General features: G+C 63.3%; 1 protein-coding gene across 1 annotated transcript; it reads right to left on the minus strand.

Moving 5' to 3' along the window:
• Positions 1 to 346: 346 nt before the first annotated feature.
• CDH15 (cadherin 15) lies at positions 347 to 20,049 on the minus strand (the record flags this gene model as incomplete). Its single annotated transcript, XM_081215970.1, has 14 exons — positions 347 to 578; positions 734 to 901; positions 999 to 1,135; positions 1,246 to 1,485; positions 1,712 to 1,948; positions 2,109 to 2,251; positions 2,883 to 3,136; positions 4,049 to 4,234; positions 4,638 to 4,766; positions 5,475 to 5,635; positions 11,378 to 11,522; positions 12,764 to 12,919; positions 13,083 to 13,241; positions 20,008 to 20,049. The coding sequence occupies 14 exons, from the start codon at positions 20,047 to 20,049 to the stop codon at positions 378 to 380; spliced, it is 2,358 nt and encodes a 785-aa protein (XP_081072096.1). The 3' UTR covers positions 347 to 377.
• Between the last annotated feature and the right edge of the window lie 1,128 nt (positions 20,050 to 21,177).

The raw sequence follows: 21,177 nt of genomic DNA on the forward strand, positions 1-21,177 counted from the left end.
ACTGTGCATCGGAGATGAGCACGTTTTTAATTCATGTTTGCCCGAGAGCTGCTTCCTTTCATACAGAGATGAGATCAGCGTGGGTGGGAAGCCGAGCTGGGAATGGGGCCTCTGACCCCATTGGAGGCGACTGACGGGGCAGCAGGAGCGCCTCCTTCTGGCCACTCCACTCCAGGCTTTGGGCCCTGACTTCCCCTGGCAGAGACCAGGCTGGCCAAGACCCCAGGGTGGGGCGCAGGGCCCTCTGTCCATCTCGACACACAGCCAAGTCCGGCGTGTCCGCTCAGGCCCCCGTGGTCTGCCCTCTGTGTCCGGGAGGCCGTGCCCTCAGCAGGGTGGGTGCAGGTCCCCATCAGAAAGCCTCTTCCCTGGTGCCCTCACGGGGGCCCGTACAAGTCGGCCAGCCGGGCAAAGCGGGGCCCCCAGTCCCAGAGGCAGCTGTAGTCCTGGTCCTCATCATCCAGGCTGGACAGGATGGAGCTCAGTGTCCCCGCCACGGAACCGTCCCCCTCGTAGTCATAGATGAGAGCCGTGTCGTAGGGTGGGACGGTGGGGTCACTGTCCACAGCCTCTAAGCCCTGTGGAGAGGCCTGGGGCTCAGGAGACGGGCTGGAGGCAAGGTTCTCTCTGGGCGACTCTCTTTCCTTGGCAAGAACCACCACCCGCTGTCCAGCCCCAGAGCGATGCCTCAGGCTTGTGGGGTGGGGGAACGGGGCCCCCCTGGGGCACCTACCTCGTTGATGAAGTCAGCGATGTCAGAGGGGCTGGTGGGCAGCACACGGGGGGCCTGGGGGTGCGATCGGCTGAACGGGGCGTCTCTGCGCAGAGAAGGCCGTCCCAGGGGGGCGCCCAGGGCCACCAGCTCTGCCGGGTGGCGCAGCTGGTCCATGTCGTAGGCATCCTGAGGCGGACGGACGGAGCACGTGGGGGTGAGCCGCAGCCGTCGCGGGCCCCTGGGGCGTCCCCCCAGCACTCGTCAGCACCCCCCGCCCCCTCACCTGGTCCTCCTCCCCACCCCCCTGCTCGTCGTAGTTGAGGATGTTGTCCCGAAGGTCGTCCTGCAGCCCGTGCAGAAGCCTCTTGTCACACGACTGCTGCCGGCACCGCACCAGGAGGGCCACCAGCAGGGCGAGCACTGGGTGGGGGGGGCAGCGGAGGTCGGTGTGGGGCGGGGGCGGGGCAAGGCGGGCGGGGCTGCCAGGTGGCACGGGGCGGGGGCAGGGATCCGCAGGCGCGGGCACTCACAGAGCAGCAGGATGACACTGGCCAGTACGATGACCAGGGCACCCAGGCTGATGCCCGCGCCACCCGCCCGCAGCGCAGCGGCCCCCGGCAGGCAGGTGCCGTCCAGGCCGCAGCGGCACACGGTCACGTTCAGGGGCTGCTCGCGCTGCTGGGGCGGTTGTCCGGAGTCCTGGAGCAGCAGGCTAAGGCGGTGCAGCCCCTCCGGGACCTGGAGCCTGGGCCGCAGGCGCGCGTGGCTCACTGCGGAGGGTGCTGGCAGTCAGCGGGCGGCCACGCCCCTCTGCGCCTGTGCTTCCGGCGGCAGCTGGCTGGGCGGGCATCCTGAGAGACTAGGCCTCGGTTCCCCACCCGTCCCCTGTGTATGATAACCGATCCCTGCGGGCCTGAAGATGCAGTGCACTGAGGTGGGAACCAGTGGGGACCTGCCCCAGGCTCTGGACCCCCAGGGGGCGTGGGGCAAGCTCACCGTTAACCTGGCTGAGGCTCCAGTTCCGGGCCAGCTCTGGGAGCCTGGGGCTCAGCTGGAAGTGGAAGGGGGCCCCGTGGGGGGGCAGGTCCTCATCCGTGGCCCCCAAGAGAAGGCCGGAGCCCTGCTCTGGCGTGCTGCACAGGCTGCCCCACGGTGGGGACAGTTCAGGGGCGTGGTCATTGACCTCCAGGATCTCAACGGACAGGGTCCCTGTGGCTGTGCTGGGTGGGGAGGCTGCAAGCAGGAGAGGCCTGGTGGGCCCCTTGCCCCTGCAGAGCCCCCGCCCACCCCTTAAGTCTGCTCGGTGGAGCGCCCGCTCTCAGCCCTTGGGCGGCAGCAGGGGCCCCAGCCAGGGTTAGGGAGCCCTGGAACCCAGGCCGAGCTCCACGCTCACCATCATCTCGGGCCAGGATGATGGCCCTGTACCAGCCGTCCTTGAGGAAGGGAGATGCAGGGCTGAGCACGCGCTGGGTCTGTACCCGGCCGGTGGCCCCATCCACTTGCAGCCAGTCTTCAGGGTCATAGTCCTTGGAGTAGCTGTTGGTGAGGAGGGCACAGGGTGGCCCTGAGCCTGAGCCGGACCCCAGAGGTGTGGTCACGTGTGGATGCGCACACACACACACACACACACACACACACAGGCTTTTAAGGATAGTCCTAAGCTGGTGTTTTCCATCCCAATCAACAGATGAAAAAACTGAGGCTCGGGGAGGGCAGGTGAGCCACCCAGGGCCCCGTGGCCAGAGTGACAGCCAGGATTCAACGGTGGGCACCACGTTGACAGACAAGGGTACATAGGACCAGGGCAGGGGGTGAAATCCAAGACAGTAACAGCCAGTCCTAGGGGAGCAACGGCTCCCTGGAACGGACAGGGCCGGACGCTCGGAGGCTAGCCAACACAGATGGGCCGTGTCAGTGTGCGCCAGACGCAGCCCAGTCCTGCCTACAGGACGAGGTCATGTGAACACACACACACGCACACGCACATGCACGGTACTTGAGAGCCCCTGGGCTTTCGGTGATGCACACAGATGAACTCTCTGCCCTCTGACCGGGGCCCTGATGGGAACCTCGGGACACAGGGCTCAGCACCCTCAGCTGTGCTTCTACCCTGGCTGGGAGGTGGACTGGGGCTGTGAGTTCCCCCTGTTCACCCCGGGGCCCCCACCTGAGCCTCTGCGGCTGCTGTGTGTCAGGGTCTCGGGCAGAGAAGGTGGCCACGGGGGTTCCTGGGGCCGCCCCCTCGGCCAGGCTGGTCCGCAGCGGGTTCTCCTGGAACACGGGCGCCTCGTTGACGTCCCGCACCTGCACGCTGACCCTGGCCTGGCCCCACTCAGCCCTGGGGGCAGCCGCCTGCAGGGGAGCCTCGTTCTGCACCGCCACCGTGAGGTCATAGCGCTCCCGACTCTCATAGTCCAGGGGCTGCAGGGGAAGCGGGGCGGCCGCCGTCAGGACACCGGACCCTCCCCCCGACTCAGGGAACCCAGAGGCGGCTGTGGGCCGGAGGGGCCTCCTCTGGTCTGTCCTCAGAGCCCCTTCTTTCCTTCCGCTTTATAGCCTCAGAAAAACAAAAATCATGCAGGACAAGAAGGCACAAAAAATAACGTGGAAATCACGGCTACGCATCACGCAAACGTATTTTGTCGGGCGTCGTGAGGTCAGTTTCCCCTGGCGGGGCACCCTCCTCAGTGCCTCAAGCAGACACTCACCTGGGTCTCGCTAAGAAGGTATTTGGTGGACGTGGTTGAACTGACCTGTACAATCAGCTGACGTTAAATAAAGAAGATGGTCCTGGAGAACCTGGGTGGGTCTCATCTGTGGGTGAGAGTCTCTGAGAGCAAACCTGAGGTTGCCCCGGGGAAGAAGGGGTCCCACCTCCAGGTGCAGCCTCGGCTCCTGACTGTGCAGCCTGTCGCAGCCCCACAGCCTCCAGACTCGCCAGCCGCCTGCACGACGGCTGGCGTGAGCCAGTCTCTGGCAATAAAGCTCTTCCTGTGTTGACAGCTCATCTGCATCTCTCTGCATGTGTATACACAGGTGTGTGTGTGCACCTGTGTGCGTGCACACGTATCTCCTGCTGGTTTTGTCTCTGGTCTCAGGTTGGCCAGCACGTGAGGTCTGTATTTGTGCGTGTTGATCATATGCTTTAAGTGGCAAAGACACTGGAAGTCACACGTGGGCTTGCCCCCTCCTTCCAGCCCTGTCCCCCTGTGGTCAGCGTGGCCTGAGCCCACAGTCCTAGCGTTCTTGGTCCCCTTGGCTCCCCTCCTAAGGATGCACAGAGGATCCAAACGGGGTCCCAGGGTGTGGGGAGGGGCACCCTCCTCAGCTCACCTTCACCACAGACAGCACGCCCTCGTTGGTCCTGGGGTCAGTGCGGATGGCGAACTGCCCGTCAGGGTCGCCCTCCAGGATGGTGAACCTGGCCACCCAGTTGGGGGAGCCGGGCAGGTCCCGGTCCTCTACCTCAAGCCGCCCCACGTCCACTCCGCTGACGGCCTCTGTGGCCTCCAGGAAGAACTGTGGGAACTCGGCCCCGTTACCCACGGGTGGGTGGGGGATGGTCCCCTGCAGGGTCACCCTCCCACTGCCCACCCACGAGGAGTCCAGGGCACCCCAGGAGCCCCCTCCCAGGCTCGGCCACGTGCTGGGCACATCCTCCCCAGAGGGCAGGGCTGCTGCTCCCTCCCACCCAGGAAGCTTGGGGACAGGCCACACCCCAGGGTCTTGGTGGCTTCCCCCCAGGGCCCTCCAGCTCCTGACATGCTCACAGTCCCATGCTGGCCTCTGGCAGGGTATCCTGCACGATCCACACAGGATGCCTCCTCTGTGGAGCACCTAGCCTCCCACCCACCAGAAGCCCCAGGATGGGGGGGAGGTCAGCCCTGAGCAGCGGCCGGTGGAGGTGAGGACGGTGCAGCACCTGAGCCCTGGTGAACTCGGGGGCGTTGTCATTGACATCCTCCAGTGTGATGATGGCCGAGGCAGTGGCGGTGAGGCCGTCTCCAGACATGTCCGCCACCTGCAAGGTCAGATTGTACACGGCGACCACCTAGGAGCACAGTGACATGGGGTCAGGAGACCCAGGTGGAGCGCAGGGCGGGGCTGGTCAGCCACCTTAGGGCCTGGGGGCAGGGCAGGCAGACCCCAGGAGGCTCCAGCACCTGCCCTGCCCCCAAGCTCTGGGGCAAAACAGGCTGCCTAGCCTCTCAAGGTCCGATGGCACCACTGTCGACCCCAGACTCTGCCCCAGCCTGTGAGTGGGCAAGAGGTCAGTTGCCGAGTCGGATAAGCACTTACGGGGCACCTGCTGCACTGGGGTGTGGGGTCCCTGCCCTGGGGAGCCAGGTGCAGCTGCCGAGAGAGGGGACACAGATCAACTAACACAGTGAGTGCCCTGGGGAAACCAAGGAGGGCTTCCTGGAGGTGAGGTGCCAATGCCACACAGAAGCCCAGCAGCCAGGGGCTGCAGGGGCCCCACAGGGGAAGAGCGGGCACGGCCGGCTGGAGGGCGACTGTTTCTCTGCAGCATGCGTGGTTGCTGTGGGCCCACCCCAGGCCGAGGAGCCCTACTGCTCTGCAGGCAACAGGGTGGGGGAGGTCTCCGGCAGAAAACACGCTGAGGGCCCCTCACACCGCCTCTGGACCGAACTGCACAACTACCCGCAGGGCCACGGACAGCGTCCGCGGCGCCCGGACCCCTCGTCCCGTCTGGGGGCTGCCCTGCTTCAGCCGTCAGGGTGCAGCTGCACGGCCTCACCTCGCGGTCCAGGCCCACTTGCACCGTGCGGATCTCCCCTGTGTACGGGTCGATGCTGAAGAGCTGGGGGCCGCCCTGCTCCAGAATGGAGTATCGCAGGGCCGCGTTGTCCGTCTCTGGGTCGTCTGCATCCGTGGCCTCAGCCCTGGTCACGTAGGTGCCTGGGAAGGGCGGGGACATGTGGGGGTGACACCCATGGACGCCAGGGCGTGTCGCCCGCTCCCCTGCGGCCCGCTGCACCAGGTCCAGGCCCCCGATCAGCCTTGCACGTGCAAGCGTGCCGGCGTCCTGGCTTGTGTTGCTTGTGGGGATGAGGTTGGGTGTCCGGTGCACACAGCTGACACCTGTCTCCTACAGAACCCCGAGACAGACCAGGCGAGCCCGCTGGGGAACCAGTCCCAGGCGGAGTGAAGCAGCGCCCAGGGCTGCACCTGCGCTCTGGGGCAAACAAGGCACTGAATCTCAGGAGAGTAAGGACCTCCGCAGGGGTCCTGGAGGCGCCTCAGCACCTGTGCCCACCTATTTTCTGGAGCAATTCAGGTATGACCACCCCTCCCCGCACCGGCCCAGATGAGGTGTACTAAGAGTTATCCCGGTGAGGTGGACCAGCCTCAGGCCACCTGAGGAGCTGGCCGCCCCCTCACCTATGACTGGGCTCATCCCAGCCCCTCCTGGGCCCTGACGGGTCAGCTGAGTGTCATGCTGGTGTCTGATGAACGGTAGTGACCCGGCCACTGACCCAGCCTTAGAAGGTGGGAAGCTACCTTAGCAGGTAACTCCTGGCATGATGCTGGACCCCAGGCTAAAGCCAAAAACAATGTTTAGAATAGGCACCCTGCCACCGGGGTGCAGGCAAGCGCTTCCAAAGGCACCTGCCAGGCTCTCTATGACTGAGAATGTGCGCAGACTCCTGGGGTGACTGGAGCCCGGCTTCTCGCCATCAGAGAAGAGGACCCAAAAGGAACCCTGCAGAGCTGGATCAGAAGTGGAGGTGCCAGAGAGGACTCGTGACTTGTGATGAAGGTACAGAGACACGTTAACACAGCTGTGGAGAGCACGCGCACACACACACGTCTGTATATGTGTGAGCTTATTTCCCAGCTCCGGCTGCTGAAAGGGCCTGGGCCGGTTTGATGAGCTTCTGATCAGCCATATCTGGGACGATTTGAGCTTCAAAACTACGGTGCAAAGAATCATAACCCACTGAATGAAGCAAGACTCCGTAAGTCCAGATCCATGTGAACAAAACACATACGAGACAGGCTGGGACCTGGGACCCTTTGCTGCAGGGCTTGCGCCTGGACACACATCTCTTCGAGCTACAGAATACAAAGAAACTACAAGGGACTAAAACTAACTATGTACGTGGCAGTTAGAGCAAATTCTGGACGAGATACAAAGAGACTCTAAAAGCCCAACTGCCACTTCTGAAGAGCAAAAAACCGGCCGGGAGCAAAAGCAGGGCACTTGTGCGTGCCCCGTGCACACACCACCTAAGGTGGTGCATGTGGATGTCTTTCTCAGCACCATCTGCTGAGGAGACTGCCCTCTCCACGTTGAACGGTCCTGGCGTCCTGTGTAAAATCACCTGCCCACGGATGTGAGGCTTGTTTTTGGGCTCTCTATTCGGTTCCATTGGTCTATGGTCTATGTGTCTGTCTTGAAGGCAGGTGCACACTGATTACTGTACCTTTGGAGAAGGTTTTGAAATCAGGAAGTGTGTCCCCCAGCTTTGTTCTTTTCCAGGATGGTTTTGGCTATTCAGGGTTCCTTGAGATTTTATAGGAATTTTAGAATGAGTTTTCTGTTTACAGCAAACCACCTAAGCCAACCCCCCCGGCCTGACCCCTGGACACACCCGTGACCCCTGGACACACCCCATATAAGGAACAAGCTCGCCCCCGCTCAGGGAGCAAGCTAGAAAGGGAAGCTGTTTCTTGTTCTCACTCCCCACTGCTGCAGCAGGGGCCCCAACAAAGCCTTGCCTGAATTTCTTGTCTGGCCTTTGATCAATTTCTATTGATTAAGGAGGCCAAGAACCCTGGTGGGTAACACATACACACGTATATTCATATATAGGGGTACTGAAAGTCCTATCATATAATAGAGAGCCAAGTGATGACGAAGAAGAAACAGTGAATTAGAACAACACCTGATGCAGGCAAGAGCCGCCAGGGAGGGATGCTAACGCTGCTGGGTGGCAGCTTGAGGGGTAGCAGGGTACCTGCACGGTCTCCAAGGGTCTCCCACAAGACACCTATTAATTACAAAGGGGAAAGGAGAAAAACCAGAGTGGAGAAGCTTGGCGGACACCCCCGAACTATAGACCCAAATCGGCATCCCCAGGAACGGGATGTGCCTGCCTCCTGGGGGGGCTCCAGCCACACAGACTCACGCAGGGACAATCATCACAACAACTGCCTAAAAGCCTCAGGATGTCAGCGTCGTGACCAAGGAGGTAAAAGGCTTTCACAACAAAAACTACAAAAGATCAGTGAAAGAAACTGAGAAAACACAAATAAATGGACAGACCATGTTCATGGCTTGGAAGACTTGTTGCTAAGATGTCAGTACCACCCAGAGCAACCTACAGATTCAGTGCAATCCCTGTCAAAATCTTACGGACAGTTTCTTTACATAAACAGAAAAATCATTCTAAAATTCCTATAAGATCTCAAGGGACCCTGAATAGCCAAAACAATCCTGGAAAACAACAAAGCTGGAGGACACACTTCCTGATTTCAAAACTTTCTGCAGAAGTACAGTAATCAGTGTGCACCTGCCCTCAAGATAGACACATAGACCAATGGAGCCGAACAGAGAGCCCAAGAATAAACCTCACGTCCACGGGCAGGTGATTTTACACAGGATGCCAGGACCATTCAACGTGGAGAGGGAATGGTGCTGGGAAAGACATCCACATGCAGAAGGATGGAGTCGGACCCGTAATTACTTAACAGCATATACAAAAGTCAACTCAAAATGGATCAGACCTAAGTGTACAACGTAAAACTATAAAACTCTTAGAAGAAAACACAGGGCAAAAGCTTCACGACACTGGTGATGTCACGAAGGAAATGATTTCTTGGATATGACACCGAAGGCACAGGCAACAACAACAAAAATAGACAAACCGGACTTCACGAACATTTAAAAATGCATCAAAAGACACCATCAACAGAGTAAAAAGACAACCCACGAAATGGGAGAAAATATTTGCAAATCATATATCTGATAAGGGATTAATATCCAGGATATATAGAGAACCCGTAAAACTCAACCAGAAATAAAACCAACAAGCAACTCAATTCAAAAATGGGCAAAGGGGGCTTCCCTGGTGGCGCACTGGTTAAGAGTCCGCCTGCCGATGCAGGGGACATGGGTTCGAGCCCTGGTCCTGGAAGATCGCACATGCCACAGAGCAACTAAGCCCGTGCGCCACAACTACTGAAGCCCACGCACCTAGAGCCCATGCTCCACCACAAGAGAAGCCACTGCAATGAGAAGCCCGCACACTACAACAAAGGGTAGCCCCCGCTCGCCACAACTAGAGAAAGCCCGTGCGCAGCAACGAAGACCCAACACAGCCATAAATAAATAAGTAAATAAATTTATTTTTAAAAATTAAAAATAGAACTACCATTTGATGTAGCAGCCCCTCTTCTGGGTACACACCCAAAGGAATTGAAGGCAGGGCCTCAGAGACATATTTGTACACCCATGTTCGCTGCGGCACTATTCACAACAGCTAAAAAGTGAAAGCAATCCAAGGGTCCACTAAAGAATAAACAGATAAACAAAATGTGGTATAAACATCCAATGGAGTATTATTCAGCCTTGGAAAGGAAGGTGATTCTGACCCTGGCGACCGCGTTGACGAGCCCTGAGGACAGGATGCTCAGGGAAATCAGCTAGACACAGGAGGACAAGTACTGCATGACTCCACTCATACGCAGTCAAATCAGAGAGACAAAAAGTAGACAGTGAGCGCCAGGCACTGGAGGGGGAAGTGGGGAGTCAGTGTTTAATGGGGACAGAGGTTCAGCTTGGGGAAATGAGAAAATTCCACGGATGCTGCTGGTGGTCGCACAACGACGTGAATGGGCTTAAAACCACCGACCCGTACACTTAAAAATGGTCAAGATGCTAAATTCTGTTATATGTATTTTGCCACAATGAAATTTGGCAGAACAGAAGTCAGTGCCATGAACCCCAGTGAGGGAGCGTGAGCGGGTGGGGACTTCAGTCCTGCCACCACGACAAGAAAAAAGGGGAATCAAGATCACACCTGTGTGAGCCCGTCAGATGGAGACGCACAGGCGACCTGACACCCCAGAGTCCAGGCTGTGACCCCCCAGGAGGTGCACACACTGGGGCTCCCCTGGTGCAGCAGGTGCAGCGACCCCATGGCAGCAGGAAGAGGGGCCGAGATTGGCACAGCTGCTGGCGGTCCCTGGGAGCCCACACGGGGGTCTGTGCCCTTTCCCACGCGCCCACTGAGTGCCCCCAAGGAAGGCGGGGCGGGAGGAGACCCGGGAGGACCCCTCGGCTCAGGCCACAGGGTGGCCCAGGGGATGGGGAAGGCCATTGGTGGTCCACGATCACAGGGTGAGGATGGGGCTGCTGGGCTGGAGGGATGGTGCTTCGCCTTTGGGGGAGGAGCAGGGACCCTGAAGGAGCCCCACCCCTGGGGCTCAGGGACCACCTACGACTGAGACCCCCCACCCCCCAGCACCCCAGGAGCCCTGCCAGGTAGCACACAAGGGTTGTCACCCTGCTAGGGGCCCCTCTGTATGCAGGGCTGCGCTGCCGTGGCGAGAACGCAGAGAGGCCCCGGGAGCTGAGCTCAAGCGGTGGCAGAGGCCAGGCCCGTCCCCTCTCCCCACAGCGGGCTGGCCCCCACCTCTGCTGTGCTCTTACACACAGAGAAAGAGGGAAAAATTCCACCCTAGTGGTTAAACAGCCAACAGAACCAGATGTACGGCCAACCAGACACTTGGGCTTTTACCTGACAGAACGGAAGCAACCACGCTCGTGTGCAAAAGGCCCTAAAGGAAAAGGTGGACGGCATGCAGGAACAGACAAGGCTCAGACAAGAGGCAGGGACTGTGGACAGAGGCGGGACCTCCTTTGCTCTAAAAGGCTTGATTGGGCAGCTGAGGCTGAACAGGTGTGCAGGTGAGACGTTCCTATGTGTTAGTGTTAACCCCCTGACTCTGAAGTTACACGGAGTCACGGGTGTGCTCTGAAGGCCTCCGGTCTGCAACCAGCCGGGGATTTGACCAGAGCCCCAGGGACCAGGTGGGGAGGGAGGGAGCACATGGCTGTGTGGAATGTCTGTCCTGCCTGGAACAGAATCGGGCCAGCGGGTCTGCCCTGTGAGGACGCAGAAAGGACGGAGGGTCAGCGGTGTGTGCACCCAGTGCAGAATTAACAAGCGGTGAGAGGCAGCGGCTGATGACGGGCAGGGGGTCGCCTCTCGGAGGATGGTGGAGACAGAGGTGTTGGCTGCACGACACTGTGAATGTGCTAAATGCCACTGAAAAGTCCGTTTCAAAACGGTTAATTTTATGTTACGTGAATGTCACCTCTATTTAGAAGGAGGAGGGGGGAGGAGGGGGGAGGAGGGGGAGGGGGGAGGGGAGAGCAACAGAAACGACCAGAGCTTCGCCATCCAGGAATCCTCCCTGAACTCTGCAAGATTTGGGGGTTGACCTTTATATTGCAACGGGAAGAGGCTTGAGTCGACTTGTGGAAACTCCCTCCGTCCTGGAGACTGTTTCCGTGTTTTTAGACTCTCTCAAGAACTTCTGAAGTCCTTGCTGAAGGGAAATCCTGGACTTCTGACCCGCCCAGAGCCCTTCGCGAAGCTCCCTCCCCCACCGGGAACCCACCCGGCTCACCTGGGAGGGCGCCCTCCAGCACCTGGCCAGTGAACACCTCCTGCCTGAAGACAGGTCGGTTGTCGTTCTGGTCCACAACCACGATCTCCAGGTCCGTGGGCTCCTCCAAGGTGGACCCCCCCAGGTCCAGAGCAAAGGCCCTGAGCTAGTCAAGCAGAGAGCAGGGGCTGGCACTGCGGCCCCCACCAGGGCAAGCACGGCAGTGAGTGCGGACTGTGTCCTGCTGGAAACAGGTGAGAAGTGGGAGGGGGCAGTGCCGGGCAGGTGGGGCTTCCCTCGAGGGGAGCCTGGGTTCTCCCGGCAGGCAGGGTGGCCACCACGCTCCCCTCTTGCCTGGGCCACCAGGAAGCCCGCAGCTATGTTTCGAGCGTGCCTGAAGCGACGCTCTCCCTAGCGCTCCTGGTCTCTCTCCCTTTTTCTGTGAACGGTTTTGGCTGCTTTTGAAGTTTCCTCTCCACACGTGAAATTTTAACTTCAACCATCTCCTGCCCCTTTGGAGAACAGACTTGGTACAACTTCCAGGGGAAATACCCTCTGTCTGCGTCAGGGAACCAAGAGCTCGTTCTCAAAGTCTGAGGGAGGCTCAGGACACAGGAAAGGCAAAGGCTGAAGCCCCCCCCCTCCCCGGGGCAAGTTTGAACATCACCTTAGGGAGGCCAGGCTGGCGGCTCGTCTGTCTGCAGGGGGCTCAGGCGAGCTCCAGGCTCCCCTCCTCGGCCCCTTGCGCAGCCCCTCCCCACTGCCCTGCCTCTCAGGCCCGACAACCCCAAGGCCTCCGATGGGCAGATCCCATCCCACCTCCCCTGACACCCCCACCCTGACAGTCACGGGGCAGCTGCCGCTGGGGGCGGCCAGTTCCGTGGGATTCCTCACGGCACCCCGTCCTCACCACACGTAGCAGGCTCGGGGGAGAAGCGGCCACACCAGTGTCTGGTGTTGCCTTCCTGGGAAGGCTGCCGCCCACCCCGATGCTGGCTGCCCAGTCCTCCTGGGCAGGGCCCAGCGTTCAGTCCACTCACCCACCTGCCGAGGGAGCCTGCAATCCTGAACACCTGCTTCCTTGGGCAGCCGGTCCCAAACCCCACCCCTGCCCCCAATTAAAGATGCTGGGTTTTGCTGGTGGAGGTGTGGCCATGGCCCCCATGGGGAGGGGAGGGGGAGGGGGACGGGGAAGGGAAGGGGAGGGGGGAGGGGGAAGGGGAGGGGGAAGGGGGGAAGGGGAGGGGGAAGGGGGAAGGGGAGGGGGAAGGGGGAGGGGAGGGGAAGGGGGAGGGGAGGGGAAGGGGAAGGGAGGGAGGGGAGGGGGAGGGGAGGGGAGGGGAGGGGAGGGGAGGGGAGGGGAGGGGAGGGGAGGGGAGGGGAGGGGAGGGGAGGGGAGGGGCCCACCCTGAAGCGGTCTGTCTTCTCTCGGTCCAGCATGGCATTCAGGGACACCTTCCCTGTGAACTTGTCTATGGAGAAGACCCCCCGGGGCTCCTCGTCCACGCCGGGCCCCTGGATGCTGTAGATGATGCTGCCCAGCTGCTGCTTGTCCGACTTGATCTGTGGGACAGGTAATGGGCTGGGGAGGTGCCCCAGGGGAGGGGTCTCCCCTCTCTGCAGCCCTCGGTCCCTCCCCCAGCTGGGAGGGGGTCGCTCAGCCTGTGGCCCCAGGGGTGTCCCCGTCCTGAAGCACATGGCTGTGGGGCCCCTCTCGGCCCCTCACCTGCACCAGGGGGAATGGCAGGCGCTTGTGGTTCTCAGACACGCTGATGGGCGGGATGACCCAGGCCCTCCGCACGCGGCCCGGTGCCGGCACCCGGCGCCAGGGGTACAGGGTGCGGGGCCTCCTCAGCCCGGGGACCCCCACTGACAGGCACAGGCTCTGCAACAAAGAAAAACCTCCATCACCACCACAGCAGCACCCAGAGCTCCCCCACCGGGGCCGGGACGTCCCCTCCCTGACTGCCAAGCCCTCCGTTGTGTGGCCCGGGGAGGTTCGGGCGCCAGGACTTGGGGGGCATGGGGTGCTCAGGGAGACAGAAGGCAGCCTGGCTCCCGGGAGCCCGGGGATGGGAGGCGAGGCCCGGGGGGAGGTGGGCTGAAGAGGAAGGACAGCTGGGCTGGGGCAGTGGGGGGGAACACGCGGCCATCCCAGGCCTCCTCATGACCTGAACTCTTGAGGGCTGGTCGAGGTTGACCAGGCCAGTGCTTTTGTCCTAAGAGGCCCAGAGAGGGGGGCCACCTGGGGGGCCAGAGCGCCCACCCCTCCCGCACCCAGGGCAGCTGTTCACACGGCAGGTCTCCTCTGCCAGGCTGGGGAGAGGGACGCTCCACACGCCTCTGGGAATCAGGCGGTGGGTCTGTCTGTCCCAGGGCTGCTTTGTGGAGATGAAACATAGCTAAGCTCCCAGCTCCCCGCCCCCTGGGACGGGCCGGCCCGCTGCCTCTGCCTCTAGGGACCGGTGGGGTGGGGCGTGTGCAACTATGAGGCTGAGGGGCCGGCGGGGAGGACAGGCAGCCGGAGTGTTCCGGACCCCGATCCCCCAAGGCCCATCCCCAGCCCGTGCTGTTTTCCTCCCAGAACCGTGGAACCAGGGGTGACCGTCTGACCAACACTTTAGTACCTGGAACCCGGGACGCTGTCTCCGGCTCCGCATGCCCAGAGGACAGGGGTACCCGGTGTGCAATGTCCCCGAAACCCAGCGCTCGGGGCCTGTGGGGCTGCAGAGGCAGGACGGAGAGGGGGGCAGCCGTGTCCCCCGACGCTACCCCACAGGCGGGGCCAGGGATATGCACCCACCACCCTGCCACCACACGCTGAGCTCTGGGCTCAGCACTGAGGCTAGTCAGGAACCGGGCAGGGGGCAGGGGGCAGGGCGCCCGCGGTGCCGAAACCCTCCCCAGACCCACCGTCAGCTCGTCCCCCCCCCACCCCTCAGACAGGGAAACTGAGGCCCAAAGAAGAAAGCCACCTGGCGGGGGGAGGGCAGAGCTGGCGGCAGCCCCAGTGAACACCCAGAGTCTCCTGGGACAGCCCTGCTTCAAACACGTGGTCTCTGTATCCCGCGCCTTGATCGGGCAGTGGCTGGTCTGAACGTGGGCTCGGGCACTGGGGGCCTTCTGTGCTCCCCGAGCCATGAGTGGGGCCGACGCTGGGGCACCCTTGGAGGGCACAGAGCCTGGCTGGACTTGGATAAGGGCTGTCAGGGCCCAGGGCGGAGGCAGGGATGCTACTGGGACCCAGTTCAGCTTGGCTATAGGAGAACGTGAGCAACGCACCTTCCACGGCTGTTATGACCCCCCAATCCCCCTGCGTTTGCAGCTGCCCCCTGCCCAGCCCCCCTCCAAATCCAAGGCAGGGCGGCGGCGGGAGATGCAGTGGAGCTGCTCCTGCCAGGCCCTTCCCCAGCTCTCTGTGCTGCGGGATTGGCCCTGGGCCCTTTGGGAGGGGGCTTCCCCCCCCCACCATGGCTCTTCCCCTCCTCGACCCCTCGACCCCGCCCCTGGCCGCCCGGTCCCCCGACTTCTGCTGAGGTTTCCATCCCTCTCCCCATCGCAGTCGGTAGAGGAACCGGGCCTGGGCTGGTGGCCTCAGGGAAGGGAGGCATGGTTACTGGTGAGTGGGGGGACTTGGGAGGCAGGGGAGGGAGGAGATGCCCCTCAGACAGGAGGCTGCTCTCCTGGGCAACCTCTGGCCTGTGCCCCCCTGCATGGCCTCCCTGTTCCGCCCCCCTGGGTCCTTGTACACTTTGCTGACAGAACGGCACTGACATCCAAACTAAAGTCAGCCTCCCTGGGGGTCCCCGGGCCACCTCCCCGGTTCCCAGTCCTCGTCCTGCCACCGCACTTGAAATGCCAGGGGCCTGGGGTCCAGGTAGCAGCACACCCGGCTTGGATAAAGGGCCGGGCGGTTCACCAGGCCCCCAAGCTCCCCGTGGCCCGACAGATGGCAGCACTGCCTCCGAGCCTCCCGGGCAGCTGGCTTCTCACCAAGACGGCCCAGCACAGGCCCGCGTGGTGTTCCCGCCAGGCGGCGACCCGCCGGCCTTTGTCACAGGCTCGGTGGGATAGCGTCTGTTTCCTGGGCATCTTGGGGCAGCAGCTCCCTTGCCCCAACCCTCGCCGCTCCCCGCCCCCTCCCCCCGCCCCTCCCCAGCCCCTCTCAGCCCTCAGGGAGCAGGAGCGCCAAACCTCCATCGCACGGAGCATTTCTGTGATGCCCAGGGACACAGAGGCACCGCCCTGACCTCAGCGGGGGGGAACCTGGGGCTGCGCAGGGGGTGAGGGACAGCCTGCAGGTGCTCCCGGGCCTCAGGCTCTTGGAGAGGCACTGGGGGACACACACTGCCCTGTCCACAGCCGGGCCGGCCCCTCCGCCCCTGCAGCCCCCCATCGAGCCTCCGGCTGCCCCCTCCCTACCAGCAGCCTTGCTGACACTCCAGGACGCCCACCGGCTTGGCACAGGGCATGTGGCCGGGGCAGAGTCTGCGAGTCCTGGGCCCCAGACTCTCCACGGCCCAAGGTCATGAGGTCAGCAGAGGCCGCAGAGCCGTGGCAGGGGCCCCTCGCCCAGACCAGAGGCTGCAGTAGGTGGCGTGGCCAGACTGGGCTGCAGCCGACTTCCGGCCCTGGGGCCGCTTCTCAGTTTGTCCTTTGTCCTCTCGCCAGCCCCTTCCTAGAAGATGCAGGTGGCCGGGGAAGGCCTGGGAGCCGCCTGGGAATCATAGGACATTGGAGCCGGGACGAAGCCACGTGCACAGAGCCGTGGACGTTGAGCGCACATGGCTCACAAAGGCTGTCACCCTCACGGCCCCCGCACCACACAGAACCAACAGGCATCAGGGACCCACTTCTCCCAGCGGGTGCCCGGTGGCACCCCCATGCTCACCCTCCGCCGCTCCCTTAGCCAAGAGCCTGACAGAACAGCCTGGAAGCCCTAGAGATGCCGGGCCACTGCCCCCTCCCTGTGGTCCCAGCCCCACGGCTGCAGAGTAAGAGAGCTCCCCGTCTGGTTCGGAGCTCGTGGGGCCCAGCTGTGCGGTGAGCACCCTACAAACCCACTGCAGGGGCAGGAGTGGCCTCACCCACCCCAGACCCAGGCAAGGGCCAGGGTGGGTGATACTGTCTAGCTGCAGGCCACGGTGGGCAAGGCCCTGTGCCTGAGAGCAGCTGGCCACCTCCTTCCGGATGCCTCTCTGGCCTCTGAGTGGTTCCCGTCCCCTGGGATCTGTGATGGTGTCTCCTCCCCTTCCGGCCCCCGCAGTGGGGCTGGGCTCCTTCACCACCGGCTGGGGCTTCCACACTTGACTCATCATCAGACCCAACCAAGGTCAGTAAAAAATATGGATTCCACCAGTTTACCCCAGGCCTACTGAGTTAGAACTCCCAGGGGGTCCCGGAGCCCCCAGGTGATTCTTGGGAACATCTGGGAATCAAGGCAGGCACAGGGCTGAGAGGCGGTCAGCCCTGTGTGATGTGTGATGGTCACACAGCCCTGACCTGGCTCCCGCCCCACCCCTCGGAGGCTCTGCGTGTGCATGCACCCCGCCATCAACTGTTCAGAAGCGATCAAGTGCCTGAGCCCTGGAGGGAATGCCTGCCGTCCTTGCCCTCTGCAGGGGTCTGTCCAGCCTGGGCGCCTGGGGGCAGCCTGCAGAGCTCTGTGCTTCTCTCACCAGCCCTCGGTGGGTTCGGAACAAAGAATCCCAAGGCACGGCCCGTCTCCTGGGAAGAAAGCTGATCGCTCATCTGCCCTGGGTAGACAGGCTGGTGACCAGGGCGGCCAGGGGGACAGCAAGGAGAGCCTGCTTCAGCTCCTGGCACTACGGCCTCTAGTGGCCCCTGTGAGTGGCAGGCAGGAGACCCGGGTGCATCTTGGTTGACTGAAGGCTGAGCATCTTCCATCTCCCTGCAGTTGGGCAACCCTTACACAACTCGGAGGCTGCCACGGCTGGGGAAGGGGCTCTGGGGCTCTGCTGAGCCACGTGGCCTCTGGGAGGAAGCCTCAGCCACACTCCTGGGGGCTTTGCAAACCGTGAAGACCCCCTGAGGCAACGGGAAAGTCCTGGAACAGGACAGTCCCCAGGGCAGACACACATGGTCTTCTCCAGAACGGGCAGGGGAGTCAGCCCCACATCGGTGTGACAGTAACCAGGGCCGCGGAGGGAAGCCAGATGGGGGCGCTGTGTCCTCTCAAGGTGGGCAGGACGGCCGGGAGCATGGCGCCTGCCCCAGTCGGTGGGGGTGGGGGTGCGGAGGCTGGAGAAAACAGCTGTCCCTCCGCCTCGACATCCTCGTCCCTCCTCTGAAGCCCACAACAGCTGGAGGGGGGCTCAAGGGAGAGCCGCAGGGGCCTCTCTAGGCCAGGCAGACAGCTGGGTCCATTCCTGGCATGCCTGATGCCTGCCAGGCCGTCCAGGAACAGGGTGGCCTGGATTCCAGCCGGGGGATGGGGAAGGGGCTCAGGCCTGGGGAGCTTGTGGGGCCTCTCCCTCAGCCCAAGCAAACCCCACCCACGTTCCCCCAGGCTCCAGGCCTCCCACCTGCTTCCAGGAATCTGAGGGACCCAGGCCCGGAAGTGACGTTGGAGGGATGTCCCTGCACGTGAGTGCACGGGCAGCGACGTGTCTCAGCGGAGCCGGACACAGCCTTGGGGCCCCTTCCAGCAGCACGTGGGTCTTCCATCTGGGCTCCCCTCCCCCAGGCAGGGTGGGGTCCCAGTGAAGGCCCAGCTACTGGGGACACCACGGGCACAGGTGAGGGGCCGATAGAGGCCAGTTCCGAAAAGACACACGCTAAGCCCCCTGGCTGAGATTTCACGCAACACAAGGGAAGGGTGAGACTCGTCCAAGGCCACCAAGTAGATGATGGGCCTGTGCGGAGTCTGGTCAACAGGCTCCCACCCCAGGGGCCCACCCGAGACAGCCCTGCTGGGGGGCTCCCGGAGGTGGAGGAAGGTGTGTCCGGGAAGCGGCCGCAGGACCCGTGTGGCTGGACAGGAGAGGACAAAAGTCTGAAAGCTGAGCTGGATGGGGGAGGGCCGTGCGAGGTCCTGACGCAGACACATGTCGGCCAATCCCGAAGTCGCTCCCCTCACACCGGAGCTAATTTGAGCTGCGGGGAGTGCGGGAACATGAGTGGCCAGGCCCGTTGGCTGGTCTCCCAGCGTCACCAGAATTCCCGCAGTGCCCAGCTGTCTGGGAGCGGGTGCATTGGGCATGACCCTGGGGGAGGGGAGAGGCATCTGAGAGGGATCTATTCCCCTCCCCCACAGCAGAGTCCCCCTTGGGCCCAGTCAAAGGATGGCACCCCCAGACCCAGGAGTGGGCCTCCGAGGACATGCCGCCTGATGCGGGGCAGGGGCAGGAAGAGTGGGGAGGGGGCGCTGCAGCCTGGAGCCTTCTGGAGCGCATGGGGGCATCCAGGCCCTGGGGTGGGGGCAGAGAGCCCGCTGCCCCGGGTGGGCTCCCAGCAGCGGGCCGAGGGGCACAGGCCGTGGGCAGCCAAGCTGTGCCGGGCAAGGGTGACCACGGCCTCACTCTGGGTCAGTTGGACATGGCAGTGGGGAGCGGCCGGCACTGTCTCCATGGGGGTCAGTGAATGAAGGCCCAGAGGCAGGGGTGTGGGTAGCTGGGGTGGGGGCTGGTGGCACCTAGTCAGCTGCCAGGGGCTGAAACCCGAGCTGGCGAGCCGGAGCTGGGGGCGCTGCGGGAGTGAGGGGGGACGCTCACCAGCGTCCAGCGCTGCGTGATGGGTCTGGAAGTGTAACAGTGAGTGATTCGTGGGTGCAGGGCAAGGCCCTGTGCTCATCTCCTGTCAGGTGTAAGAGGCCTGAGGCCGTCCTCCTGGCCCCCGGCCCTCACCAGTGACCACGGCTCAGCCCGGTCCCCCGAAGCCCGGAGACCACTGAGGCCACACGCTCCACTCCTGGCCCCAGCCTAGCACCTGCCCAGCAGCCAAGGGCCGAGAGGATGTGGTCCCACCCACCCAGGGGTGCCCGTGTGGCGAGTGGGGCAGCCTGTGTTTCCTGCCACCCGTCCTGCTCCCACCAGGGAGACCAGGGCTCAGGGGGAGGTGCGGAGGGCGGCCGCCGTGCGTGCCGGGCACAGGGCTCCCCAGGGATAGGCGGTTTCTGGAGGGCAGAGCCCACAGCTGCCCCTGCCGGCCGGACACACGGGGGCTCGGACTCCACCCAACTAGACTAAGAAGAATCACCTGCCAGCTCGCGGGGGTCCCTAGGGACCAGGCCTCCAGGCTTTCCCAGCTGGGGGTGCTCCTGCCGCCCCCTCTCCCTCGCCTCCCGCAAGACTGAACACTCCCAGACCCCAGCAGGGCTGAGGGGCGCACCTCCGGAGTGAGGGCCCGCCTTCTGGGTGCTCTCCCGGCTGTCCCCGAACTTGGCTCCCCGTCCGGCCTAGCGGAGGCGGTTACACTCCCCCCTGGACACGGCTGCCCCACGCAGAACCCTCGGCTCTCGGGCCAGGGGCTGAAACCCGAGCTGGCGAGCCGGAGCTGGGGGACTGCGGGAGTGAGGGGGGACGCTCACCAGGCGGCCAGGGCCAGCGGTCCCCGAGGCCGGGACGCCCCACTCTAAGACGCCGGCGCTCAGTGCAGGGGCCAGAGACGCCCGCGCAGCGCCCGTGCCTTACCTGGGCCAGCAGCCCGAGGGCGAGCAGGAGCGCGGCGTCCATGGCCCGGCGGCGGGCAGCGGGCCGAGTGTCCGGAGGCGGGAGCGACGCCTTCTGCTGGGACAGGACCCGGCTGAGTGACAGCACAAGTGTGCGGGGCGAGCCTGGCGAGGGAGTGATAACGTGTGCGGGGGCGAGGCTGGGCGGGGCGTGGGGGCTGCTGAGTTACAGCACATGGGCGGGGCGGGGCGTGGGGGCGGCTGAGTGACAGCACATGTGAGGGGCGGGGCCTGGGGCTGACTGACAGCACATGTGAGGGGCGGGGCCTGGGGCTGACTGACAGCACGTGTCCCGGGGCGGAGCAGGGGTCGGGCAGTGTCCCAGGCTGGATGCGGGGCTCCAGGAAGGAAGCTGTCAGAAAGGCAGCGGTGGGTGGGGGCTGGGGAGTAGGGTGGATTCCCTCATTCATTCTGAGCACCAGGCTCACTCCTGCCTCAGTGCCTTTGCACCGGCCGGCCGTGCCCTCGCCAGGACTGCCGCTCGCTGCCTTGAGGGCTTGGATCACATTTGCTGTGTTCCTTTACTGTCTCCCGCTCTGGGGTGAAGCCCCCCAGGGCAGGTTGTCCACTGCTGACCCCCAGGGCTAGCACACAGGAAGGACAGGCACAGACCTGGCCCCGTGCCCAGCTCTACCCGCCCCTTCCTTCCTCCTCGGTTGGCAGTTACTTGGTTGGTAACTACCTGGTGGAAGGGGGAGGCTATCTCTCCCCTCCGAGCCCCTGTGCTCCTGGGCGGCCTGTGGCTCAGAACCAGGGGAGGGCGGGGAGGGGGGGGCCCTGCGGACCTCAGCCGTCTTCTGGGCAGAGGAGTGGGGAGCGTCCTCTCTGAGAGCCGGTCTTCTCTGCAGCGGGAGCAGGCACGGGGGCCTCTGCTCTCCTCTCCAGATCGCAGGGCAGCTGAGCAGGTGCGGCGCCATCTGTGCCCTAGGCCTGCTTGGAAGGAGGCCAGGCTGCCGGGGGTAGGGGTGAGGGCAGGGGCTCCGGCAGTGACTGTGTCCCTGGCACTCACCGCTCCAAGGTGGGGGTGGAGGGCGGGAGACCCTTCCAGCTGCAGGCTCTGAGGCCCTGGGGCTGAGCAGCTCCTGGAGGCCACCGTCCTGCCTCTGAGGTCAGACCCCAAACCCGGATGGAG

This window comes from Mesoplodon bidens (genome assembly GCF_964165515.1).
Source record: "Mesoplodon bidens genome assembly, chromosome: 18".
NCBI classification, from domain to species: Eukaryota; Metazoa; Chordata; class Mammalia; order Artiodactyla; family Ziphiidae; genus Mesoplodon; species Mesoplodon bidens.